Source organism: Salvelinus alpinus, chromosome 5 (genome assembly GCF_045679555.1).
Source record: "Salvelinus alpinus chromosome 5, SLU_Salpinus.1, whole genome shotgun sequence".
In the NCBI taxonomy this organism is placed as follows: Eukaryota; Metazoa; Chordata; class Actinopteri; order Salmoniformes; family Salmonidae; genus Salvelinus; species Salvelinus alpinus.
In genome coordinates, this window is record NC_092090.1 from 2,942,305 (window position 1) to 2,968,660 (window position 26,356).

Sequence of the window (26,356 nt, forward strand, 5' to 3'; positions counted from 1 at the left end):
AGTTATAGCTACAGTATAATGAATGACCTAGGTAGTTACTAGTTACAGTTACAGTATAATGAATGAACTAGGTAGTTACTAGTTACAGTATAATGAATGACCTAGGTAGTTACTAGTTATAGCTACAGTATAATGAATGACCTAGGTAGTTACTAGTTACAGTTACAGTATAATGAATGACCTAGGTAGTTACTAGTTATAGACTACAGTATAATGAATGACCTAGGTAGTTACTAGTTATAGCTACAGTATAATGAATGACCTAGGTAGTTACTAGTTATAGCTACAGTATAATGAATGACCTAGGTAGTTACTAGTTACAGTTACAGTATAATGAATGACCTAGGTAGTTACTAGTTACAGTTACAGTATAATGAATGACCTAGGTAGTTACTAGTTATAGCTACAGTATAATGAATGACCTAGGTAGTTACTAGTTACAGTTACAGTATAATGAATGACCTAGGTAGTTACTAGTTATAGACTACAGTATAATGAATGAACTAGGTAGTTACTAGTTATAGACTACAGTATAATGAATGAACTAGGTAGTTACTAGTTATAGCTACAGTATAATGAATGACCTAGGTAGTTACTAGTTATAGACTACAGTATAATGAATGAACTAGGTAGTTACTAGTTATAGCTACAGTATAATGAATGACCTAGGTAGTTACTAGTTACAGTTACAGTATAATGAATGAACTAGGTAGTTACTAGTTATAGACTACAGTATAATGAATGACCTAGGTAGTTACTAGTTACAGTATAATGAATGAACTAGGTAGTTACTAGTTATAGTTACAGTATAATGAATGACCTAGGTAGTTACTAGTTACAGTTACAGTATAATGAATGACCTAGGTAGTTACTAGTTATAGTTACAGTATAATGAATGAACTAGGTAGTTACTAGTTATAGTTACAGTATAATGAATGACCTAGGTAGTTACTAGTTATAGACTACAGTATAATGAATGACCTAGGTAGTTACTAGTTATAGTTACAGTATAATGAATGAACTAGGTAGTTACTAGTTATAGACTACAGTATAATGAATGAACTAGGTAGTTACTAGTTATAGACTACAGCATAATGAATGACCTAGGTAGTTACTAGTTATAGACTACAGTATAATGAATGACCTAGGTAGTTACTAGTTATAGACTACAGTATAATGAATGAACTAGGTAGTTACTAGTTATAGACTACAGTATAATGAATGACCTAGGTAGTTACTAGTTATAGACTACAGTATAATGAATGACCTAGGTAGTTACTAGTTATAGACTACAGTATAATTAATGACCTACACTACCGTTCAAAAGTTTGGGGTCACTTAGAAATGTCCTTGTTTTTTTGTTTTGTTTTTTTGTCCATTAACATACCATGAAATTGATCAGAAATACAGCGTAGAAATTTTTTATGTTGTAAATGACTATTGTAGCAGGAAACGACAGATTTATTATGGAATATCTACATAGGCGTAGAGAGGCCCATTATCAGCAACCATCACTCCTGTGTTCCAACGGCACGTTGTGTTAGCTAATCCAAGTTTATAATTTTAAAAGGCTAATTGATCATTAGAAAACGATTTTGCAATTATGTTAGCACAGCTGAAAACTGTTGTTCTGATTAAAGAAGCAATAGAACTGGCCTTCTTTAGACTAGTTGAGTATCTGGAGCATCAGCATTTGTGGGTTCAATTACAGGCTCAAAATGGCCAGAAACAAAGAACTTTCTTCTGAAACTTGTCAGCCTATTCTTGTTCTGAGAAATGAAGGTCATTTCTTGCGAGAAATTGCCAAGAAACTGAAGATCTCGTATAACGCTGTGTACTACTCCCTTCACAGAACAGTGCAAACTGGCTCTAACCAGAATAAAAAGAGGAGTGGGAGGCCCTGGTGCACAACTGAGCAAGAGGACAAGTACATTAGAGTGTCTAGTTTGAGAAACAGACACCTCACAAGTCCTCAACTGGCAGCTTCATTAACTTCTTTGGGACTGGGGGGCAGTATTGAGTAGCTTGGATGAAAAGGTGCCCAGAGTAAACTGTCTGATACTCAGCCATAAAAGTAGATTTGGATAGAAAACACTCTGAAGTTTCGAAAACTGTTTGAATGATGTCTGTGAGTATAACATAACTCATATGGCAGGCAAAAACCTGAGAAAAAATCCAACCAGGAAGTGGGAAATCTGAGGTTTGTAGTTTTTCAACTCATTGCCTATCGAATATACAGTGTCTATGGGGTCATATTGCACTTCCTAAGGCTTCCACTAGATGTCAACAGTCTTTAGAACCTTGTTTGAGGCTTCTACTGTGAAGGAAGGGGGAATGAGAGCTGATTGAGTCAGGGCTCTGCCAGAGTGGCATGAGCTGATCACGCATGCTCTTTTGAGAGCGACCTTCGTTCCATTGCATTTCTGAAGATAAAGGAATTCTCCGGGTTGGAACATTATTGAAGATTTATGTTAAAAACATCCTAAAGATTGATTCTATACATCGTTTGACATGTTTCTACGGACTGTAACGGAACTTTTTTGACTTTTCGTCTGGACCTAGTGATCGCGCCTCATGAATTTGGATTACTGGGATAAACGCGCCAAGAAAAAAGGAGGTATTTGGACATAAATGATGGACATTATCGAACAAAACAAACATTTATTGTGGAACTGGGATTCATGGGAGTGCATTCTGATGAAGATCATCAAAGGTAAGTGAATATTTATATTTATAATGCTATTTCTGACTTCTGTTGACTCCACAACATGGCGGATATCTGTATGGCTTGGTTTTGTTGTCTGAGCGCTGTACTCAGATTATAGCATGGTTTGCTTTTTCCGTAAAGTTTTTGGGAAATCTGACACAGCGGTTGCATTAAGGAGAAGTGGATCTAAAATTCCATGCATAACAGTTGTATCTTTTATCAATGTTTATTATGAGTATTTCTGTAAATTGATGTGGCTCTCTGCAAAATCACTGCATGTTTTGGAACTACTGAAAATAACGTGCCGATGTAAACTGAGATTTTTGGATATAAATATGAACTTTATCGAACAAAACATACATGTATTGTGTAACATGAAGTCCTATGAGTGTCATCTGATGAAGATCATCAAAGGTTAGTGATTCATTTTATCTCTATTTCTGCTTTTTGTGACTCCTCTCCTTGGCTGGAAAAATGGCTGTGTTTTTCTGTGACTAGGTACTGACCTAACAATCGTTTGGTGTGCTTTCGCAGTAAAGCCTTTTTGAAAATCGGACACTGTGGCTGGATTTACAACAAGTTTATCTTTAAAATGGTGTAAAATAGTTGTATGTTTGAGGAATTTTCATTATGGAATTTCTGTTCTTTTGAATTTGGCGCCATGCAATTTCACTGGCTGTTGGTGAGGTGGGACCATCCCACATATCCCAGAGAAGTTAAATAGTACCCACAAAACACCAGTCTCAATGCGAACAGTGAAGAGGCGACTCCGGGATGCTGGCCTTCTAGTTGGCCATATCTCAGACTGGCCAATAAAAAGAAAAGATTAAGATGGGCAAAATAACACAGACACTGGACAGAGGAACTCTGCCTAGAAGGCCAGCATCCCGGAGTCGTCTCTTCACCGTTGGCGTTGAGACTTCCTTGTTGATAGGGTTGTTAAGGCAGTGCCATGTCGTTAGTAAAGATTGAAAAAAGCAAGGGGCCTAAACAGCTACCCTGGGGAATTCCATTATCGATCATAGTTCAGCAGACTATGATCGATAATGTCAAAATCCACACTGAAATCTAACAAAACAGCCTCCACAATTTCTCTCAACCAATCATCAGTAATTTGCTGTGCTTGTTGAATGTCCTTCCCTATAAGCTGAAAGTCTGTTGTCAATTTGTTTACTAGTAAACATCTGGAGAAAATAGTGTTTACTAAGGTAACAGGCTGATTGGTCGGCTATTTGAGCCAGTAAAAGGGGCTTTACTATTCTTAGGTAGCGGAATGACTTTAGCTTCCCTCCAGGCCTGAGGATAATAGCGTACGATATTGCAACATCTTTAATTTACGCCTACTAGAATGTGGAAAATAGGAGTGGCAATCTCGTCCGCTATTATCCTCAGTAATTTTCCATCCAGATTGTCAGACCCCGGTGGCTTGTCATTGTTGATAGACAACAATAATTATTTCACCTCTTTCACACTCACTTCATACATGTTGATGATTTCATTCCTGTGCTGTTTGTAACTAGCCTGGTAGGTTGACTGATAACCTGAACCAGGTTGCAGACACTGGTTACAGTTTGAAGTTTTCTCTTGAGTGGGCAGTTTGATGAGAGCCAGTCAATATTTAACATCACCCAGAAAATATACTTCTCTGTTGATATCACATACATTGTGTCATGCCCTGACCATAGAGAGCCCTTTGTTCTCCATGGTATAGTAGGTCAGGGCGTGACTAGGGGGTGTTCTAGTCTTTCCATTTCTATGTTGGTGCTCTTGGTACGGTTCCCAATTAGAGGCAGCTGATGTTCGTTGTCTCTAATTGGGGATCATACTTAAGTTCTCCATTGTTCCCACCTGCTTTGTGGGATATTGTTTGTGTATGTGCAGGTAGCACTACGGTACTTTACGTTTCGTTGCTTGTTTATTGTTTTTGTTTGAACGTTTCACTTGAATAAAAGATGTGGAACTCTTGGTCCGTCCATTCAAACGAACGTGACACATTGTCAAGCATTTCACACGTTATCCAGATACTGACTGTTAGCACTTGGTGGTCTATAGCAGCTTCCCACCAGAATGGGCTTTAGGTGAGGCAGATGAACCTGTAGCCATATTACTTCAACAGTATTTAACATGAGATCCGCTCTAAGCTTTACAGGAATGTGGTTCTGAATATAAACAGCAACACCTCCACCTTTGGCATTTCTGTCTCTTCTGTAGATGTTATAACCATGTATCAAGGTGTAATCTAATTGAGTTTCAGAGATATGGTGGTATTATACATTAGTATTGTAGATATGTAGTGGTGTAATAATGTATATAATGTAATTTGTAAGTCGCTCTGGATAAGAGCGTCTGCTAAATGACTTAAATGTAATGTAAATGTAATGTTTTATCTTTTGTTTTATATGTAATATAATGTGTTTGGACCCCAGGAAGAGTAGCTGCTGCCTTGGCAGGAACTAATGGGGATCCATAATAAACCCCAGGAAGAGTAGCTGCTGCCTTGGCAGGAACTAATGGGGATCCATAATAAACCCCAGGAAGAGTAGCTGCTGCCTTGGCAGGAACTAATGGGGATCCATAATAAACCCCAGGAAGAGTAGCTGCTGCCTTGGCAGGAACTAATGGGGGTCCATAATAAACCCCAGGAAGAGTAGCTGCTGCCTTGGCAGGAACTAATGGGGGTCCATAATAAACCCCAGGAAGAGTAGCTGCTGCCTTGGCAGGAACTAATGGGGGTCCATAATAAACCCCAGGAAGAGTAGCTGCTGCCTTGGCAGGAACTAATGGGGATCCATAATAAACCCCAGGAAGAGTAGCTGCTGCCTTGGCAGGAACTAATGGGGGTCCATAATAAACCCCAGGAAGAGTAGCTGCTGCCTTGGCAGGAACTAATGGGGGTCCATAATAAACCCCAGGAAGAGTAGCTGCTGCCTTGGCAGGAACTAATGGGGGTCCATAATAAACCCCAGGAAGAGTAGCTGCTGCCTTGGCAGGAACTAATGGGGATCCATAATAAACCCCAGGAAGAGTAGCTGCTGCCTTGGCAGGAACTAATGGGGGTCCATAATAAACCCCAGGAAGAGTAGCTGCTGCTTTGACAGGAACTAATGGGGATCCATAATAAACCCCAGGAAGAGTAGCTGCTGCCTTGGCAGGAACTAATGGGGATCCATAATAAACCCCAGGAAGAGTAGCTGCTGCCTTGACAGGAACTAATGGGGATCCATAATAAATACAAATGGTCACTATCATTTTCCAGACATATATTCTTCCTTTCAGTGCCATAACCTGTCACAATCCCCCCTTTTGTGTGTGCGAGTGAGTTGTGTGTGTGTTGTGTATGTGAGTGTCCTACGCCCCCCAGTGTGTGTCCTACGCCCCCCAGTGTGTGTCCTACGCCCCCCAGTGTGTCCTACGCCCCCCAGTGTGTGTCCTACGCCCCCCCAGTGTGTGTCCTACGCTCCCCAGTGTGTGTCCTACGCCCCCCCAGTGTGTGTCCTACGCCCCCAGTGTGTCCTACGCCCCCCAGTGTGTGTCCTACGCCCCCAGTGTGTCCTACGCCCCCCAGTGTGTGTCCTACGCCCCCAGTGTGTCCTACGCCCCCCAGTGTGTCCTACGCCCCCCAGTGTGTGTCCTACGCCCCCCAGTGTGTGTCCTACGCCCCCCAGTGTGTGTCCTACGCCCCCAGTGTGTCTCACCCGTTCTTTGTAGTAGAATGATGATATGGATACGTGGTCCTTGTCCGTGTGGGTGGGGCTGCCGCTGTACAGCCTCAGAGAGCTCTGAGACTCACTACGCATCTTCATAGGAGTCAGGACCCCACTGTGGTACGCAGACAGGGCCGACAGGGACCTGAGGACACAGAGGCAGGTTAACAAGGACCCCACTGTGGTACGGAGACAGGGACCTGGGGACACACAGAGACAGGTTAACAAGGACCCCACTGTGGTACGGAGACAGGGCCGACAGGGACCTGGGGACACACAGAGACAGGTTAACAAGGACCCCACTGTGGTACGGAGACAGGGCCGACAGGGACCTGGGGACACACAGAGACAGGTTAACAAGGACCCCACTGTGGTACGGAGACAGGGCCGACAGGGACCTGGGGACACACAGAAACAGGTTAACAAGGACCCCACTGTGGTACGGAGACAGGGCCGACAGGGACCTGGGGACACACAGAGACAGGTTAACAAGGACCCCATTGTGGTACGGAGAGCAGCAGTATAAAGGGTACCTGGGTGTGGGTTCGGTGGGCGGTACAGAGACAGGGCCGACAGGGACACACAGAGCAGCAGTATAAAGGGTACCTGGGTGTGGGTTGGTACAGAGACAGGGCTGACAGGGACACACAGAGCAGCAGTATAAAGGGTACCTGGGTGTGGGCGGTACAGAGACAGGGCTGACAGGGACACACAGAGCAGCAGTATAAAGGGTACCTGGGTGTGGGTTGGTACAGAGACAGGGCCGACAGGGACACACACAGAGCAGCAGTATAAAGGGTACCTGGGTGTGGGTTGGTACAGAGACAGGGCTGACAGGGACACACACAGAGCAGCAGTATAAAGGGTACCTGGGTGTGGGTTGGTACAGAGACAGGGCTGACAGGGACACACAGAGCAGCAGTATAAAGGGTACCTGGGTGTGGGTTGGTACAGAGACAGGGCCGACAGGGACACACAGAGCAGCAGTATAAAGGGTACCTGGGTGTGGGTTGGTACAGAGACAGGGCTGACAGGGACACACAGAGCAGCAGTATAAAGGGTACCTGGGTGTGGGCTCGGTGGGCGGTACAGAGACAGGGCCGACAGGGACACACAGAGCAGCAGTATAAAGGGTACCTGGGTGTGGGTTGGTACAGAGACAGGGCTGACAGGGACACACACAGAGCAGCAGTATAAAGGGTACCTGGGTGTGGGTTGGTACAGAGACAGGGCTGACAGGGACACACAGAGCAGCAGTATAAAGGGTACCTGGGTATGGGTTGGTACAGAGACAGGGCCGACAGGGACACACAGAGCAGCAGTATAAAGGGTACCTGGGTGTGGGTTGGTACAGAGACAGGGCCGACAGGGACACACAGAGCAGCAGTATAAAGGGTACCTGGGTGTGGGTTGGTACAGAGACAGGGCTGACAGGGACACACAGAGCAGCAGTATAAAGGGTACCTGGGTGTGGGTTGGTACAGAGACAGGGCCGACAGGGACACACACAGAGCAGCAGTATAAAGGGTACCTGGGTGTGGGTTGGTACAGAGACAGGGCCGACAGGGACACACACAGAGCAGCAGTATAAAGGGTACCTGGGTGTGGGTTGGTACAGAGACAGGGCTGACAGGGACACACACAGAGCAGCAGTATAAAGGGTACCTGGGTGTGGGTTGGTACAGAGACAGGGCTGACAGGGACACACAGAGCAGCAGTATAAAGGGTACCTGGGTGTGGGTTGGTACAGAGACAGGGCCGACAGGGACACACACAGAGCAGCAGTATAAAGGGTACCTGGGTGTGGGTTGGTACAGAGACAGGGCCGACAGGGACACACAGAGCAGCAGTATAAAGGGTACCTGGGTGTGGGGCGGTACAGAGACAGGGCTGACAGGGACACACAGAGCAGCAGTATAAAGGGTACCTGGGTGTGGGTTGGTACAGAGACAGGGCCGACAGGGACACACACAGAGCAGCAGTATAAAGGGTACCTGGGTGTGGGTTGGTACAGAGACAGGGCCGACAGGGACACACAGAGCAGCAGTATAAAGGGTACCTGGGTGTGGGTTGGTACAGAGACAGGGCCGACAGGGACACACACAGAGCAGCAGTATAAAGGGTACCTGGGTGTGGGTTGGTACAGAGACAGGGCCGACAGGGACACACAGAGCAGCAGTATAAAGGGTACCTGGGTGTGGGTTGGTACAGAGACAGGGCTGACAGGGACACACAGAGCAGCAGTATAAAGGGTACCTGGGTGTGGGTTGGTACAGAGACAGGGCCGACAGGGACACACACAGAGCAGCAGTATAAAGGGTACCTGGGTGTGGGTTGGTACAGAGACAGGGCTGACAGGGACACACAGAGCAGCAGTATAAAGGGTACCTGGGTGTGGGTTGGTACAGAGACAGGGCCGACAGGGACACACACAGAGCAGCAGTATAAAGGGTACCTGGGTGTGGGTTGGTACAGAGACAGGGCCGACAGGGACACACAGAGCAGCAGTATAAAGGGTACCTGGGTGTGGGTTGGTACAGAGACAGGGCCGACAGGGACACACAGAGCAGCAGTATAAAGGGTACCTGGGTGTGGGTTGGTACAGAGACAGGGCCGACAGGGACACACAGAGCAGCAGTATAAAGGGTACCTGGGTGTGGGTTGGTACAGAGACAGGGCCGACAGGGACACACAGAGCAGCAGTATAAAGGGTACCTGGGTGTGGGGCGGTACAGAGACAGGGCCGACAGGGACACACAGAGCAGCAGTATAAAGGGTACCTGGATGTGGGTTGGTACAGAGACAGGGCTGACAGGGACACACACAGAGCAGCAGTATAAAGGGTACCTGGGTGTGGGTTGGTACAGAGACAGGGCCGACAGGGACACACAGAGCAGCAGTATAAAGGGTACCTGGGTGTGGGTTGGTACAGAGACAGGGCTGACAGGGACACACACAGAGCGGCAGTATAAAGGGTACCTGGGTGTGGGTTGGTACAGAGACAGGGCCGACAGGGACACACACAGAGCAGCAGTATAAAGGGTACCTGGGTGTGGGCTCGGTGGGCGGTACAGAGACAGGGCTGACAGGGACACACACAGAGCAGCAGTATAAAGGGTACCTGGGTGTGGGTTGGTACAGAGACAGGGCTGACAGGGACACACAGAGCAGCAGTATAAAGGGTACCTGGGTGTGGGTTGGTACAGAGACAGGGCCGACAGGGACACACACAGAGCAGCAGTATAAAGGGTACCTGGGTGTGGGTTGGTACAGAGACAGGGCTGACAGGGACACACAGAGCAGCAGTATAAAGGGTACCTGGGTGTGGGTTGGTAAAGAGACAGGGCCGACAGGGACACACAGAGCAGCAGTATAAAGGGTACCTGGGTGTGGGTTGGTACAGAGACAGGACCGACAGGGACACACAGAGCAGCAGTATAAAGGGTACCTGGGTGTGGGTTGGTACAGAGACAGGGCCGACAGGGACACACACAGAGCAGCAGTATAAAGGGTACCTGGGTGTGGGCGGTACAGAGACAGGGCTGACAGGGACACACACAGAGCAGCAGTATAAAGGGTACCTGGGTGTGGGTTGGTACAGAGACAGGGCCGACAGGGACACACATAGAGCAGCAGTATAAAGGGTACCTGGGTGTGGGTTGGTACAGAGACAGGGCTGACAGGGACACACAGAGCAGCAGTATAAAGGGTACCTGGGTGTGGGTTGGTACAGAGACAGGGCCGACAGGGACACACACAGAGCAGCAGTATAAAGGGTACCTGGGTGTGGGTTGGTACAGAGACAGGGCCGACAGGGACACACACAGAGCAGCAGTATAAAGGGTACCTGGGTGTGGGTTGGTACAGAGACAGGGCTGACAGGGACACACACAGAGCAGCAGTATAAAGGGTACCTGGGTGTGGGTTGGTACAGAGACAGGGCCGACAGGGACACACACAGAGCAGCAGTATAAAGGGTACCTGGGTGTGGGTTGGTACAGAGACAGGACCGACAGGGACACACAGAGCAGCAGTATAAAGGGTACCTGGGTGTGGGTTGGTACAGAGACAGGGCCGACAGGGACACACACAGAGCAGCAGTATAAAGGGTACATGGGTGTGGGTTGGTACAGAGACAGGGCCGACAGGGACACACAGAGCAGCAGTATAAAGGGTACCTGGGTGTGGGTTGGTACAGAGACAGGGACGACAGGGACACACAGAGCAGCAGTATAAAGGGTACCTGGGTGTGGGTTGGTACAGAGACAGGGACGACAGGGACACACACAGAGCAGCAGTATAAAGGGTACCTGGGTGTGGGTAGGTACAGAGACAGGGCTGACAGGGACACACAGAGCAGCAGTATAAAGGGTACCTGGGTGTGGGTTGGTACAGAGACAGGGCCGACAGGGACACACACAGAGCAGCAGTATAAAGGGTACCTGGGTGTGGGGCGGTACAGAGACAGGGCTGACAGGGACACACAGAGCAGCAGTATAAAGGGTACCTGGGTGTGGGCTCGGTGGGCGGTACAGAGCGGTGCATAGTGATGGGTCTTGTGAAGTACACCAGGCAGCCGGTACCACAGAAGCGAGCCCCGGATGTACGAGGAAAGGGGATGTTGGCATCCTGGTAGGAGCCGTAGGTGTTGGTGACCCGGGGGAAGGCTGGCAGAGCAGGGGTCACGGGGTTAGACAGGACGTACGGGTTGGCAGCACTACCATCCTCCTGGGTCTACGGAGCGAGAACAGAGAATACAGACTGTTATGGGACAGCCCCTCGTATCCTGCTGGGACAGCCCCTCGTATCCTGCTGGGACAGCCCCCCTTAGACTAGAAGAGGCCTTCAGATTACAGGCCTGTCTAAGACTAGAAGTGGCCTTCAGATTACAGGCCTGTCTAAAACTAGAAGAGGCCTTCAGATTACAGGCCTGTCTAAGACTAGAAGAGGCCTTCAGATTACAGGCCTGTCTAAGACTAGAAGAGACCTTCAGATTACAGGCCTGTCTAAGACTAGAAGAGGCCTTCAGATTACAGGCCTGTCTAAGACTAGAAGAGACCTTCAGATTACAGGCCTGTCTAAGACTAGAAGAGGCCTTCAGATTACAGGCCTGTCTAAGACTAGAAGAGACCTTCAGATTACAGGCCTGTCTAAGACTAGAAGAGGCCTTCAGATTACAGGCCTGTCTAAGACTAGAAGAGGCCTTCAGATTACAGGCCTGTCTAAGACTAGAAGAGGCCTTCAGATTACAGGCCTGTCTAAGACTAGAAGAGGCCTTCAGATTACAGGCCTGTCTAAGACTAGAAGAGGCCTTCAGATTACAGGCCTGTCTAAGACTAGAAGAGACCTTCAGATTACAGGCCTGTCTAAGACTAGAAGAGGCCTTCAGATTACAGGCCTGTCTAAGACTAGAAGAGGCCTTCAGATTACAGGCCTGTCTAAAACTAGAAGAGGCCTTCAGATTACAGGCCTGTCTAAAACTAATCTAACGTTTAGACAGTAGCCAATAGGCTGTACCCTGACAGTTTTAGACAGTAGCCAATAGGCTGTACCCTGACAGTTTTAGACAGTAGCCAATAGGCTGTACCCTGACAGTTTTAGACAGTAGCCAATAGGCTGTACCCTGACAGTTTTAGACAGTAGCCAATAGGCTGTACCCTGACAGTTTTAGACAGTAGCCAATAGGCTGTGCCCTGACAGTTTTAGACAGGACCCTGACAGTTTTAGACAGTAGCCAATAGGTTATTGTGGCTATTGGAGCATAGTGTGGCCCTACTAACAAAACCAATGGATCAAGTCCCATAACATGTTCACATGGAAACAGCTTTTGATTTCTATGATATAGTCTACAGTAGTCTATATGAGGTGTTGAGGTCTACACTAGTCTATATGAGGTGTTGAGGTCTACACTAGTCTATATGAGGTGTTGAGGTCTACACTAGTCTATATGAGGTGTTGAGGTCTACACTAGTCTATATGAGGTGTTGAGGTCTAGAGTAGTCTATATGAGGTGTTCAGGTCTACAGTAGTCTATATGAGGTGTTCAGTGAAGGTCTACAGTAGTATATATGAGGTGTTCAGGTCTACAGTAGTATATATGAGGTGTTCAGGTCTACAGTAGTCTATATGAGGTGTTCAGGCCTACAGTAGTCTATATGAGGTGTTCAGGTCTACAGTAGTCTATATGAGGTGTTGAGGTCTACAGTAGTCTATATGAGGTGTTCAGTGAAGGTCTACAGCAGTCTATATGAGGTGTTCAGGTCTACAGTAGTCTATATGAGGTGTTCAGGTCTACAGTAGTCTATATGAGGTGTTCAGGTCTACAGTAGTCTATATGAGGTGTTCAGGTCTACAGTAGTCTATATGAGGTGTTCAGTGAAGGTCTACAGTAGTATATATGAGGTGTTCAGGTCTACAGTAGTATATATGAGGTGTTCAGGTCTACAGTAGTCTATATGAGGTGTTCAGGCCTACAGTAGTCTATATGAGGTGTTCAGGTCTACAGTAGTCTACATGAGGTGTTCAGGTCTACAGTAGTCTATATGAGGTGTTCAGGTCTACAGTAGTATATATGAGGTGTTCAGGTCTACAGTAGTATATATGAGGTGTTCAGGTCTACAGTAGTCTATATGAGGTGTTCAGTGAAGGTCTACAGTAGTATATATGAGGTGTTCAGGTCTACAGTAGTATATATGAGGTGTTCAGGTCTACAGTAGTCTATATGAGGTGTTCAGGCCTACAGTAGTCTATATGAGGTGTTCAGGTCTACAGTAGTCTATATGTGGTGTTCAGGTCTACAGTAGTCTATATGAGGTGTTCAGGTCTACAGTAGTCTATATGAGGTGTTCAGGTCTACAGTAGTCTATATGAGGTGTTCAGGTCTACAGTAGTCTATATGAGGTGTTCAGGTCTACAGTAGTCTATATGTGGTGTTCAGGTCTACAGTAGTCTATATGAGGTGTTCAGGTCTACAGTAGTCTATATGAGGTGTTCAGGTCTACAGTAGTCTATATGAGGTGTTCAGGTCTACAGTAGTCTATATGAGGTGTTCAGGTCTACAGTAGTCTATATGAGGTGTTCAGGTCTACAGTAGTCTATATGAGGTGTTCAGGTCTACAGTAGTCTATATGAGGTGTTCAGGTCTACAGTAATCTACATGAGGTGTTCAGGTCTACAGTAGTCTACATGAGGTGTTCAGGTCTACAGTAGTCTATATGAGGTGTTCAGGTCTACAGTAGTCTATATGAGGTGTTCAGGACTACAGTAGTCTATATGAGGTGTTCAGGTCTACAGTGGTCTATATGAGGTGTTCAGGTCTACAGTAGTCTATATGAGGTGTTCAGTGAAGGTCTACAGTAGTATATATGAGGTGTTCAGGTCTACAGTAGTCTATATGAGGTGTTCAGGTCTACAGTAGTCTATATGAGGTGTTCAGGTCTACAGTAGTCTATATGAGGTGTTCAGTGAAGGTCTACAGTAGTCTATATGAGGTGTTCAGGTCTACAGTAGTCTATATGAGGTGTTCAGGTCTACAGTAGTCTATATGAGGTGTTCAGGTCTACAGTAGTCTATATGAGGTGTTCAGGTCTACAGTAGTCTATATGAGGTGTTCAGGTCTACAGTAATCTACATGAGGTGTTCAGGTCTACAGTAGTCTACATGAGGTGTTCAGGTCTACAGTAGTCTATATGAGGTGTTCAGGTCTACAGTAGTCTATATGAGGTGTTCAGGACTACAGTAGTCTATATGAGGTGTTCAGGTCTACAGTGGTCTATATGAGGTGTTCAGGTCTACAGTAGTCTATATGAGGTGTTCAGTGAAGGTCTACAGTAGTATATATGAGGTGTTCAGGTCTACAGTAGTCTATATGAGGTGTTCAGGTCTACAGTAGTCTATATGAGGTGTTCAGGTCTACAGTAGTCTATATGAGGTGTTCAGTGAAGGTCTACAGTAGTATATATGAGGTGTTCAGGTCTACAGTAGTCTATATGAGGTGTTGAGGTCTACAGTAGTCTATATGAGGTGTTCAGGTCTACAGTAGTCTATATGAGGTGTTCAGGTCTACAGTAGTCTATATGAGGTGTTCAGGTCTACAGTAGTCTATATGAGGTGTTCAGGTCTACAGTAGTCTATATGAGGTGTTCAGGTCTACAGTAGTCTATATGAGGTGTTCAGGTCTACAGTAGTCTATATGAGGTGTTCAGGTCTACAGTAGTCTATATGAGGTGTTCAGGTCTACAGTAGTCTATATGAGGTGTTGAGGTCTACAGTAGTCTATATGAGGTGTTCAGTGAAGGTCTACAGTAGTATATATGAGGTGTTCAGGTCTACAGTAGTCTATATGAGGTGTTCAGGTCTACAGTAGTATATATGAGGTGTTCAGGTCTACAGTAGTATATATGAGGTGTTCAGGTCTACAGTAGTCTATATGAGGTGTTCAGGTCTACAGTAGTCTATATGAGGTGTTCAGGTCTACAGTAGTCTATATGAGGTGTTCAGGTCTACAATATGAGGTGTTCAGGTCTACAGTAGTCTATATGAGGTGTTCAGGTCTACAGTAGTCTATATGAGGTGTTCAGGTCTACAGTAGTCTATATGAGGTGTTCAGGTCTACAGTAGTCTATATGAGGTGTTCAGGTCTACAGTAGTATATATGAGGTGTTCAGGTCTACAGTAGTATATATGAGGTGTTCAGGTCTACAGTAGTCTATATGAGGTGTTCAGGTCTACAGTAGTCTATATGAGGTGTTCAGGTCTACAGTAGTCTATATGAGGTGTTCAGGTCTACAATATGAGGTGTTCAGGTCTACAGTAGTCTATATGAGGTGTTCAGGTCTACAGTAGTCTATATGAGGTGTTCAGGTCTACAGTAGTCTATATGAGGTGTTCAGGTCTACAGTAGTCTATATGAGGTGTTCAGGTCTACAATATGAGGTGTTCAGGTCTACAGTAGTCTATATGAGGTGTTCAGGTCTACAGTAGTCTATATGAGGTGTTCAGGTCTACAGTAGTCTATATGAGGTGTTCAGGTCTACAATATGAGGTGTTCAGGTCTACAGTAGTCTATATGAGGTGTTCAGGTCTACAATATGAGGTGTTCAGGTCTACAGTAGTCTATATGAGGTGTTCAGGTCTACAGTAGTCTATATGAGGTGTTCAGGTCTACAATATGAGGTGTTCAGGTCTACAGTAGTCTATATGAGGTGTTCAGGTCTACAGTAGTCTATATGAGGTGTTCAGGTCTACAGTAGTCTATATGAGGTGTTCAGGTCTACAGTAGTCTATATGAGGTGTTCAGGTCTACAGTAGTATATATGAGGTGTTCAGGTCTACAGTAGTATATATGAGGTGTTCAGGTCTACAGTAGTCTATATGAGGTGTTCAGGTCTACAGTAGTCTATATGAGGTGTTCAGGTCTACAGTAGTCTATATGAGGTGTTCAGGTCTACAATATGAGGTGTTCAGGTCTACAGTAGTCTATATGAGGTGTTCAGGTCTACAGTAGTCTATATGAGGTGTTCAGGTCTACAGTAGTCTATATGAGGTGTTCAGGTCTACAGTAGTCTATATGAGGTGTTCAGGTCTACAATATGAGGTGTTCAGGTCTACAGTAGTCTATATGAGGTGTTCAGGTCTACAGTAGTCTATATGAGGTGTTCAGGTCTACAGTAGTCTATATGAGGTGTTCAGGTCTACAGTAGTCTATATGAGGTGTTCAGGTCTACAGTAGTATATATGAGGTGTTCAGGTCTACAGTAGTATATATGAGGTGTTCAGGTCTACAGTAGTCTATATGAGGTGTTCAGGTCTACAGTAGTCTATATGAGGTGTTCAGGTCTACAGTAGTCTATATGAGGTGTTCAGGCCTACAGTAGTCTATATGAGGTGTTCAGGTCTACAATATGAGGTGTTCAGGTCTACAGTAGTCTATATGAGGTGTTCAGGTCTACAGTAGTCTATATGAGGTGTTCAGGTCTACAGTAGTCTATATGAGGTGTTCAGGTCTACAGTAGTCTATATGAGGTGTTCAGGTCTACAGTAGTCTATATGAGGTGTTCAGGTCTACAGTAGTATATATGAGGTGTTCAGGTCTACAGTAGTCTATATGAGGTGTTCAGGTCTACAGTAGTCTATATGAGGTGTTCAGGTCTACAGTAGTCTATATGAGGTGTTCAGGTCTACAGTAGTCTATATGAGGTGTTCAGGTCTACAGTAGTCTATATGAGGTGTTCAGGTCTACAGTAGTCTATATGAGGTGTTCAGGTCTACAGTAGTCTATATGAGGTGTTCAGGTCTACAGTAGTATATATGAGGTGTTCAGGTCTACAGTAGTCTATATGAGGTGTTCAGGTCTACAGTAGTCTATATGAGGTGTTCAGGTCTACAGTAGTCTATATGAGGTGTTCAGGTCTACAGTAGTATATATGAGGTGTTCAGGTCTACAGTAGTCTATATGAGGTGTTCAGGTCTACAGTAGTCTATATGAGGTGTTCAGGTCTACAGTAGTCTATATGAGGTGTTCAGGTCTACAGTAGTCTATATGAGGTGTTCAGGTCTACAGTAGTCTATATGAGGTGTTCAGGTCTACAGTAGTCTATATGAGGTGTTCAGGTCTACAGTAGTCTATATGAGGTGTTCAGGTCTACAGTAGTCTATATGAGGTGTTCAGGTCTACAGTAGTCTATATGAGGTGTTCAGGTCTACAGTAGTCTATATGAGGTGTTCAGGTCTACAGTAGTATATATGAGGTGTTCAGGTCTACAGTAGTCTATATGAGGTGTTCAGGTCTACAGTAGTCTATATGAGGTGTTCAGGTCTACAGTAGTCTATATGAGGTGTTCAGGTCTACAGTAGTATATATGAGGTGTTCAGGTCTACAGTAGTCTATATGAGGTGTTCAGGTCTACAGTAGTCTATATGAGGTGTTCAGGTCTACAGTAGTCTATATGAGGTGTTCAGGTCTACAGTAGTCTATATGAGGTGTTCAGGTCTACAGTAGTCTATATGAGGTGTTCAGGTCTACAGTAGTCTATATGAGGTGTTCAGGTCTACAGTAGTCTATATGAGGTGTTCAGGTCTACAGTAGTCTATATGAGGTGTTCAGGTCTACAGTAGTCTATATGAGGTGTTCAGGTCTACAGTAGTCTATATGAGGTGTTCAGGTCTACAGTAGTCTATATGAGGTGTTCAGGTCTACAGTAGTCTATATGAGGTGTTCAGGTCTACAGTAGTCTATATGAGGTGTTCAGGTCTACAGTAGTATATATGAGGTGTTCAGGTCTACAGTAGTCTATATGAGGTGTTCAGGTCTACAATATGAGGTGTTCAGTGAAGGCTACCTCCAGTAATAATGGATACATGTCCGTTGACACAAACGCCGTACATGTCTGTGCGTTGCAGCTCGAGAATCGGGATGTTAGATTTACTCAAGTGGATTTATTTTTAAGTAAAAAGTTAAAAAAAACAAAAAAAAACAGGCCCTGTTAATTTCTGCATACTTTTAACACGGAACTCGTACCTGCGTACATGGACAGAGAATCGCGTAGTTGCCACGCAAAATGCGTGTTGGTCGGTCGGCAGTCTTGAAGAAAGCAGTAACTCCCCATTACTGAACTGTACTCATAGAAAACTGGGCTAATCACTCGCTAATTAGCAAAGAATATCAACAAATGTGGTCGGCTCTACACTCCGAACTGATCTGAAAAGCTCATTCACTGGCGGGTGGTCGAAAGACCACTTGTGGGCCACACCCCCCGCCAATAGAATTCTACTCACTACCGCTCTGGCTCCGCCTACAACAAAACCACAGACTCAATCTGGAAAAGTTAGATTTGTTTTTGGTTTGTTGCAATGAAAAGGGGTTGATATAATGTCGATTCTATCACAGAAAAAACATGGATCTATATAGTGTAAACTAATGGTAAAACATTGATCTATATAGTGTAAACTAATGGTAAAACATGGATCTATATAGTGTAGACTAATGATAAAACATGGATCTATATAGTGTAAACTAATGATAAAACATGGATCTATATAGTGTAAACTAATGGTAAAACATGGATCCATATAGTGTAAACTAATGGTAAAACATGGATCTATATAGTGTAGACTAATGATAAAACATGGATCTATATAGTGTAAACTAATGATAAAACATGGATCTATACAGTGTAAACTAATGATAAAACATGGATCTATATAGTGTAAACTAATGATAAAACATGGATCTATATAGTGTAAACTAATGATAAAACATGGATCTATATAGTGTAAACTAATGGTAAAACATGGATCTATATAGTGTAAACTAATGATTAAAACATGGATCTATACAGTGTAAACTAATGATAAAACATGGATCACTATAGTGTAAACTAATGATAAAACATGGATCTATATAGTGTAAACTAATGGTAAAACATGGATCTATATAGTGTAAACTAATGGTAAAACATGGATCTATATAGTGTAAACTAATGGTAAAACATGGATCTATATAGTGTAAACTAATGGTAAAACATGGATCTATATAGTGTAAACTAATGGTAAAACATGGATCTATATAGTGTAAACTAATGATTAAAACATGGATCTATATAGTGTAAACTAATGATTAAAACATGGATCTATATAGTGTAAACTAATGGTAAAACATGGATCTATATAGTGTAAACTAATGATTAAAACATGGATCTATATAGTGTAAACTAATGATTAAAACATGGATCTATATAGTGTAAACTAATGGTAAAACATGGATCTATATAGTGTAAACTAATGATTAAAACATGGATCTATATAGTGTAAACTAATGATTAAAACATGGATCTATATAGTGTAAACTAATGATTAAAACATGGATCTATATAGTGTAAACTAATGGTAAAACATGGATCTATATAGTGTAAACTAATGATTAAAACATGGATCTATATAGTGTAAACTAATGATTAAAACATGGATCTATATAGTGTAAACTAATGATTAAAACATGGATCTATATAGTGTAAACTAATGGTAAAACATGGATCTATATAGTGTAAACTAATGATTAAAACATGGATCTATATAGTGTAAACTAATGATTAAAACATGGATCTATATAGTGTAAACTAATGATTAAAACATGGATCTATATAGTGTAAACTAATGGTAAAACATGGATCTATATAGTGTAAACTAATGATTAAAACATGGATCTATATAGTGTAAACTAATGATTAAAACATGGATCTATATAGTGTAAACTAATGATTAAAACATGGATCTATATAGTGTAAACTAATGGTAAAACATGGATCTATATAGTGTAAACTAATGATTAAAACATGGATCTATATAGTGTAAACTAATGATTAAAACATGGATCTATATAGTGTAAACTAATGATTAAAACATGGATCTATATAGTGTAAACTAATGATAAAACATGGATCTATATAGTGTAAACTAATGGTAAAACATGGATCTATATAGTGTAAACTAATGATTAAAACATGGATCTATATAGTGTAAACTAATGATTAAAACATGGATCTATATAGTGTAAACTAATGATAAAACATGGATCTATATAGTGTAAACTAATGATTAAAACATGGATCTATATAGTGTAAACTAATGATAAAACATGGATCTATATAGTGTAAACTAATGGTAAAACATGGATCTATATAGTGTAAACTAATGATTAAAACATGGATCTATATAGTGTAAACTAATGATAAAACATGGATCTATATAGTGTAAACTAATGATAAAACATGGATCTATATAGTGTAAACTAATGATTAAAACATGGATCTATATAGTGTAAACTAATGGTAAAACATGGATCTATATAGTGTAAACTAATGGTAAAACATGGATCTATATAGTGTAAACTAATGATTAAAACATGGATCTATATAGTGTAAACTAATGGTAAAACATGGATCTATATAGTGTAAACTAATGGTAAAACATGGATCTATATAGTGTAAACTAATGGTAAAACATGGATCTATATAGTGTAAACTAATGATTAAAACATGGATCTATATAGTGTAAACTAATGGTAAAACATGGATCTATATAGTGTAAACTAATGGTAAAACATGGATCTATATAGTGTAAACTAATGGTAAAACATGGATCTATATAGTGTAAACTAATGGTAAAACATGGATCTATATAGTGTAAACTAATGGTAAAACATGGATCTATATAGTGTAAACTAATGGTAAAACATGGATCTATATAGTGTAAACTAATGGTAAAACATGGATCTATATAGTGTAAACTAATGGTAAAACATGGATCTATATAGTGTAAACTAATGATAAAACATGGATCTATATAGTGTAAACTAATGGTAAAACATGGATCTATATAGTGTAAACTAATGATAAAACATGGATCTATATAGTGTAGACTAATGATAAAACATGGATCACTATAGTGTAAACTAATGATAAAACATGGATCTATATAGTGTAAACTAATGATAAAACATGGATCTATATAATGTGAACTAATGATAAAACATGGATCTATATAGTGTAGACTAATGATAAAACATGGATCTATATAGTGTAAACTAATGATAAAACATGGATCTATATAGTGTAAACTAATGATTAAACATGGATCTATATAGTGTAAACTAATGGGACGAACTCAGTGAAGTTCCATCTCTTGCATCTCTGTGCAAGAGGTGCACGGCAGAGAGCAGCTTAGAGGGAACATTGTCCACGAGTGTCCAAGACCTTTGAAATGTTTGAATCCTTCTTGATGTAATGCGATTGGCGGATTTTTTAAAAAAGTATTTAAAATGTGTCTCACCATGTAAGACTCTAGACAGGACACCAGCTGTCTAACACAGGGCTCCAGACAGTTCTGATTCCTCTTGACCTTCTGCAGTGACGTGTCAGTCAGGACCTACACAGAGGAGATACAACTGTGAGGAGAGAGAGGGTGACAGACTACACAGAGGAGATGTGAGGAGAGAGAGGGAGACAGACTACACAGAGGAGATGTGAGGAGAGAGAGGGTGACAGACTACACAGAGGAGATGTGAGGAGAGAGAGGGTGACAGACTACACAGAGGAGATACAACTGTGAGGAGAGAGAGGGAGACAGACTACACAGAGGAGATGTGAGGAGAGAGAGGGAGACAGACTACACAGAGGAGATACAACTGTGAGGAGAGAGAGGGAGACAGACTACACAGAGGAGATGTGAGGAGAGAGAGGGAGACAGACTACACAGAGGAGATACAACTGTGAGGAGAGAGAGGGTGACAGACTACACAGAGGAGATAGAACTGTGAGGAGAGAGAGGGTGACAGACTACACAGAGGAGATACAACTGTGAGGAGAGAGAGGGAGACAGACTACACAGAGGAGATACAACTGTGAGGAGAGAGAGGGAGACAGACTACACAGAGGAGATACAACTGTGAGGAGAGAGAGGGTGACAGACTACACAGAGGAGATGTGAGGAGAGAGAGGGAGACAGACTACACAGAGGAGATGTGAGGAGAGAGAGGGTGACAGACTACACAGAGGAGATGTGAGGAGAGAGAGGGAGACAGACTACACAGAGGAGATACAACTGTGAGGAGAGAGAGGGAGACAGACTACACAGAGGAGATGTGAGGAGAGAGAGGGAGACAGACTACACAGAGGAGATACAACTGTGAGGAGAGAGAGGGTGACAGACTACACAGAGGAGATACAACTGTGAGGAGAGAGAGGGAGACAGACTACACAGAGGAGATACAACTGTGAGGAGAGAGAGGGAGACAGACTACACAGAGGAGATGTGAGGAGAGAGAGGGAGACAGACTACACAGAGGAGATGTGAGGAGAGAGAGGGAGACAGACTACACAGAGGAGATACAACTGTGAGGAGAGAGAGGGAGACAGACTACACAGAGGAGATACAACTGTGAGGAGAGAGAGGGAGACAGACTACACAGAGGAGATACAACTGTGAGGAGAGAGAGGGTGACAGACTACACAGAGGAGATACAACTGTGAGGAGAGAGAGGGAGACAGACGCACACACACGATACAGGCACACACACACACACACACACACACCATACAGGCACACACACCATACAGGCACACACACACATACACACGATACAGACACGATACAGACACACACACGATACAGGCACACACACACACACGATACAGGCACACACACACACACACACACGACACACACACACACACACACACACACACACCCCCGGTCACCTTCTGTATCTTGGTCCTCATGGCGGTGGGGATGGTGGTCGGGGAGATGAACTGGAAGGAAGGAGCAGCATTGTTGGGGTAGTGGGAGGGGAACTTCCCCACCAGGTGAACCTGGTTGGTCCCGAACACGGCGGACACCACGCAGCTACGGTTCACCGCATCCATCTGGAGGCAATCACACCACAGAACAATCACACCACGCAGCTACGGTTCACCGCATCCATCTGGAGGCAATCACACCACAGAACAATCACACCACGCAGCTACGGTTCACCACATCCATCTGGAGGCAATCACACCACAGAACAATCACACCACGCAGCTACGGTTCACCGCATCCATCTGGAGACAATCACACCACAGAACAATCACACCACGCAGCTACGGTTCACCGCATCCATCTGGAGGCAATCACACCACAGAACAATCACACCACAGAACAATCACACCACGCAGCTACGGTTCACCGCATCCATCTGGAGGCAATCACACCACAGAACAATCACACCACGCAGCTACGGTTCACCACATCCATCTGGAGGCAATCACACCACAGAACAATCACACCACGCAGCTACGGTTCACCGCATCCATCTGGAGACAATCACACCACAGAACAATCACACCACGCAGCTACGGTTCACCGCATCCATCTGGAGACAATCACACCACAGAACAATCACACCACGCAGCTACGGTTCACCGCATCCATCTGGAGACAATCACACCACAGAACCACATTGGTACGACGTAGAACAATCACACCACAGAACCACATTGGTACCATGTAGAACAATCACACCACAGAACCACATTGGTACCATGTAGAACAATCACACCACAGAACCACATTGGTACCATGTAGAACAATCACACCACAGAACCACATTGGTACCATGTAGAACAATCACACCACAGAACCACATTGGTACCATGTAGAACAATCACACCATAGAACCACATTGGTACCATGTAGAACAATCACACCACAGAACCACATTGGTACCATGTAGAACAATCACACCATAGAACCACATTGGTACCATGTAGAACAATCACACCACAGAACCACATTGGTACCATGTAGAACAATCACACCACAGAACCACATTGGTAGCATGTAGAACAATCACACCACAGAACCACATTGGTACCATGTAGAAAAATCACACCACAGAACCACATTGGTACCATGTAGAACAATCACACCACAGAACTACATTGGTACCATGTAGAACAATCACACCACAGAACCACATTGGTACCATGTAGAACAATCACACCACAGAACCACATTGGTACCATGTAGAACAATCACACCACAGAACCACATTGGTACCATGTAGAACAATCACACCACAGAACCACATTGGTACCATGTAGAACAATCACACCACAGAACCACATTGGTACCATGTAGAACAATCACACCACAGAACCACATTGGTACCATGTAGAACAATCACACCACAGAACCACATTGGTACCATGTAGAACAATCACACCACAGAACCACATTGGTACCATGTAGAACAATCACACCACAGAACCACATTGGTACCATGTAGAACAATCACACCACAGAACCACATTGGTACCATGTAGAACAATCACACCACAGAACCACATTGGTACCATGTAGAACAATCACACCATAGAACCACATTGGTACGATGTAGAACAATCACACCACAGAACCACATTGGTACCATGAAGAACAAAGAAAGATGGGAAGCAGGAAACATGTCACAAAGTGACGCTGTGTCAGATTTCTGGAGACGTAGTTCTATTGAACAGACCGCCATAATAAAGGGATATGTAGTTCTATTGAACAGACCACCATAATAAAGGGAGATGTAGTTCTATTGAACAGACCACCATAATAAAGGGAGATGTAGTTCTATTGAACAGACCGCCATAATAAAGGGATATGTAGTTCTATTGAACAGACCGCCATAATAAAGGGAGATGTAGTTCTATTGAACAGACCGCCATAATAAAGGGATATGTAGTTCTATTGAACAGACCGCCATAATAAAGGGATATGTAGTTCTATTGAACAGACCACCATAATAAAGGGATATGTAGTTATATTGAACAGACCACCATAATAAAGGGATATGTAGTTATATTGAACAGACCACCATAATAAAGGGATATGTAGTTCTATTGAACAGACCACCATAATAAAGGGAGATGTAGTTCTATTGAACAGATCACCATAATAAAGGGAGATGTAGTTCTATTGAACAGACCGCCATAATAAAGGGAGATGTAGTTCTATTGAACAGACCACCATAATAAAGGGAGATGTAGTTCTATTGAACAGACCACCATAATAAAGGGAGATGTAGTTCTATTGAACAGACCACCATGATAAAGGGATATGTAGTTCTATTGAACAGACCACCATAATAAAGGGATATGTAGTTCTATTGAACAGACCACCATAATAAAGGGAGATGTAGTTCTATTGAACAGACCACCATAATAAAGGGAGATGTAGTTCTATTGAACAGACCGCCATAATAAAGGGAGATGTAGTTCTATTGAACAGACCACCATAATAAAGGGATATGTAGTTCTATTGAACAGACCACCATAATAAAGGGAGATGTAGTTCTATTGAACAGATCACCATAATAAAGGGAGATGTAGTTCTATTGAACAGACCGCCATAATAAAGGGAGATGTAGTTCTATTGAACAGACCACCATAATAAAGGGAGATGTAGTTCTATTGAACAGACCACCATAATAAAGGGAGATGTAGTTCTATTGAACAGACCACCATAATAAAGGGAGATGTAGTTCTATTGAACAGACCACCATGATAAAGGGATATGTAGTTCTATTGAACAGACCGCCATAATAAAGGGAGATGTAGTTCTATTGAACAGACCACCATAATAAAGGGAGATGTAGTTCTATTGAACAGACCGCCATAATAAAGGGAGATGTAGTTCTATAGAACAGACCACCATAATAAAGGGAGATGTAGTTCTATTGAACAGACCACCATAACAAAGCCATTCTAACGGTATGAAGGGTGCAGTGGTCCTTCTGGCTACACTGTCATAAAGCCTACATAACAATGTCAAAAGATGTCGTAAGACTGACACAGCAGATGTCATTAGCAGTCATAAGACTATCACAGGAGACGTCATTAGGAGTTATAAGCTCACCTCCACGTTGACGTTCCTGATCTGCAGGTTGACCAGAGAGAACTCCTGTTGCAGTGTCTGGGGCAGAGCAGAGGGGTCATGTCTACCACCGGAGGTCAGAGCACCAGCCTGGTCTGTGAGTGAAGAGAAGAGAAGAGAGGAGAGGAGAGGAGAGGAGAGGAGAGGAGAGGGGAGAGGAGAGGAGAGGAGAGGAGAGGAGAGGAGAGGAGAGGAGAGGAGAGGAGAGGAGAGGAGAGGAGAGGAGAGGAGAAGAGAGGAGAAGAGAAGAGAAGAGAAGAGAAGAGAAGAGAAGAGAAGAGAAGAGAAGAGAAGAGAGGAGAGGAGAGGAGAGGAGAGGAGAGGAGAGGAGAGGAGAGGAGAGAGAGAGAGAGAGAGAGAGACAACACTCATTCCTCTGTAGTCAGTAGACCTGAAATAATTTTGAACGGTCATCCAACTTGGAATTCCAACTCGGGAACTCTGGCCTCTTTCTAGACCCCCGATTTCCTGACCTGAAGAGCACCGCTGT

General features: G+C 43.5%; 1 protein-coding gene across 3 annotated transcripts in view; it reads right to left on the bottom strand.

Annotated features, from left to right (window-relative positions):
* Positions 1–26,356, bottom strand: part of LOC139575416 (GATOR2 complex protein WDR59-like) — an 83,495-nt gene that overhangs the window by 25,657 nt on the left and 31,482 nt on the right. For all 3 annotated transcript variants that reach the window (XM_071400364.1, XM_071400363.1, XM_071400365.1), the window contains exons 13-17: positions 25,849–25,961; positions 22,665–22,829; positions 21,238–21,333; positions 10,919–11,145; positions 6,403–6,556 (exon numbers count right to left, since the gene is read on the bottom strand). In XM_071400364.1, coding sequence (XP_071256465.1) covers positions 6,403–6,556; positions 10,919–11,145; positions 21,238–21,333; positions 22,665–22,829; positions 25,849–25,961 — 755 coding nt within the window. The remainder of the gene's footprint in view (positions 1–6,402; positions 6,557–10,918; positions 11,146–21,237; positions 21,334–22,664; positions 22,830–25,848; positions 25,962–26,356) is intronic.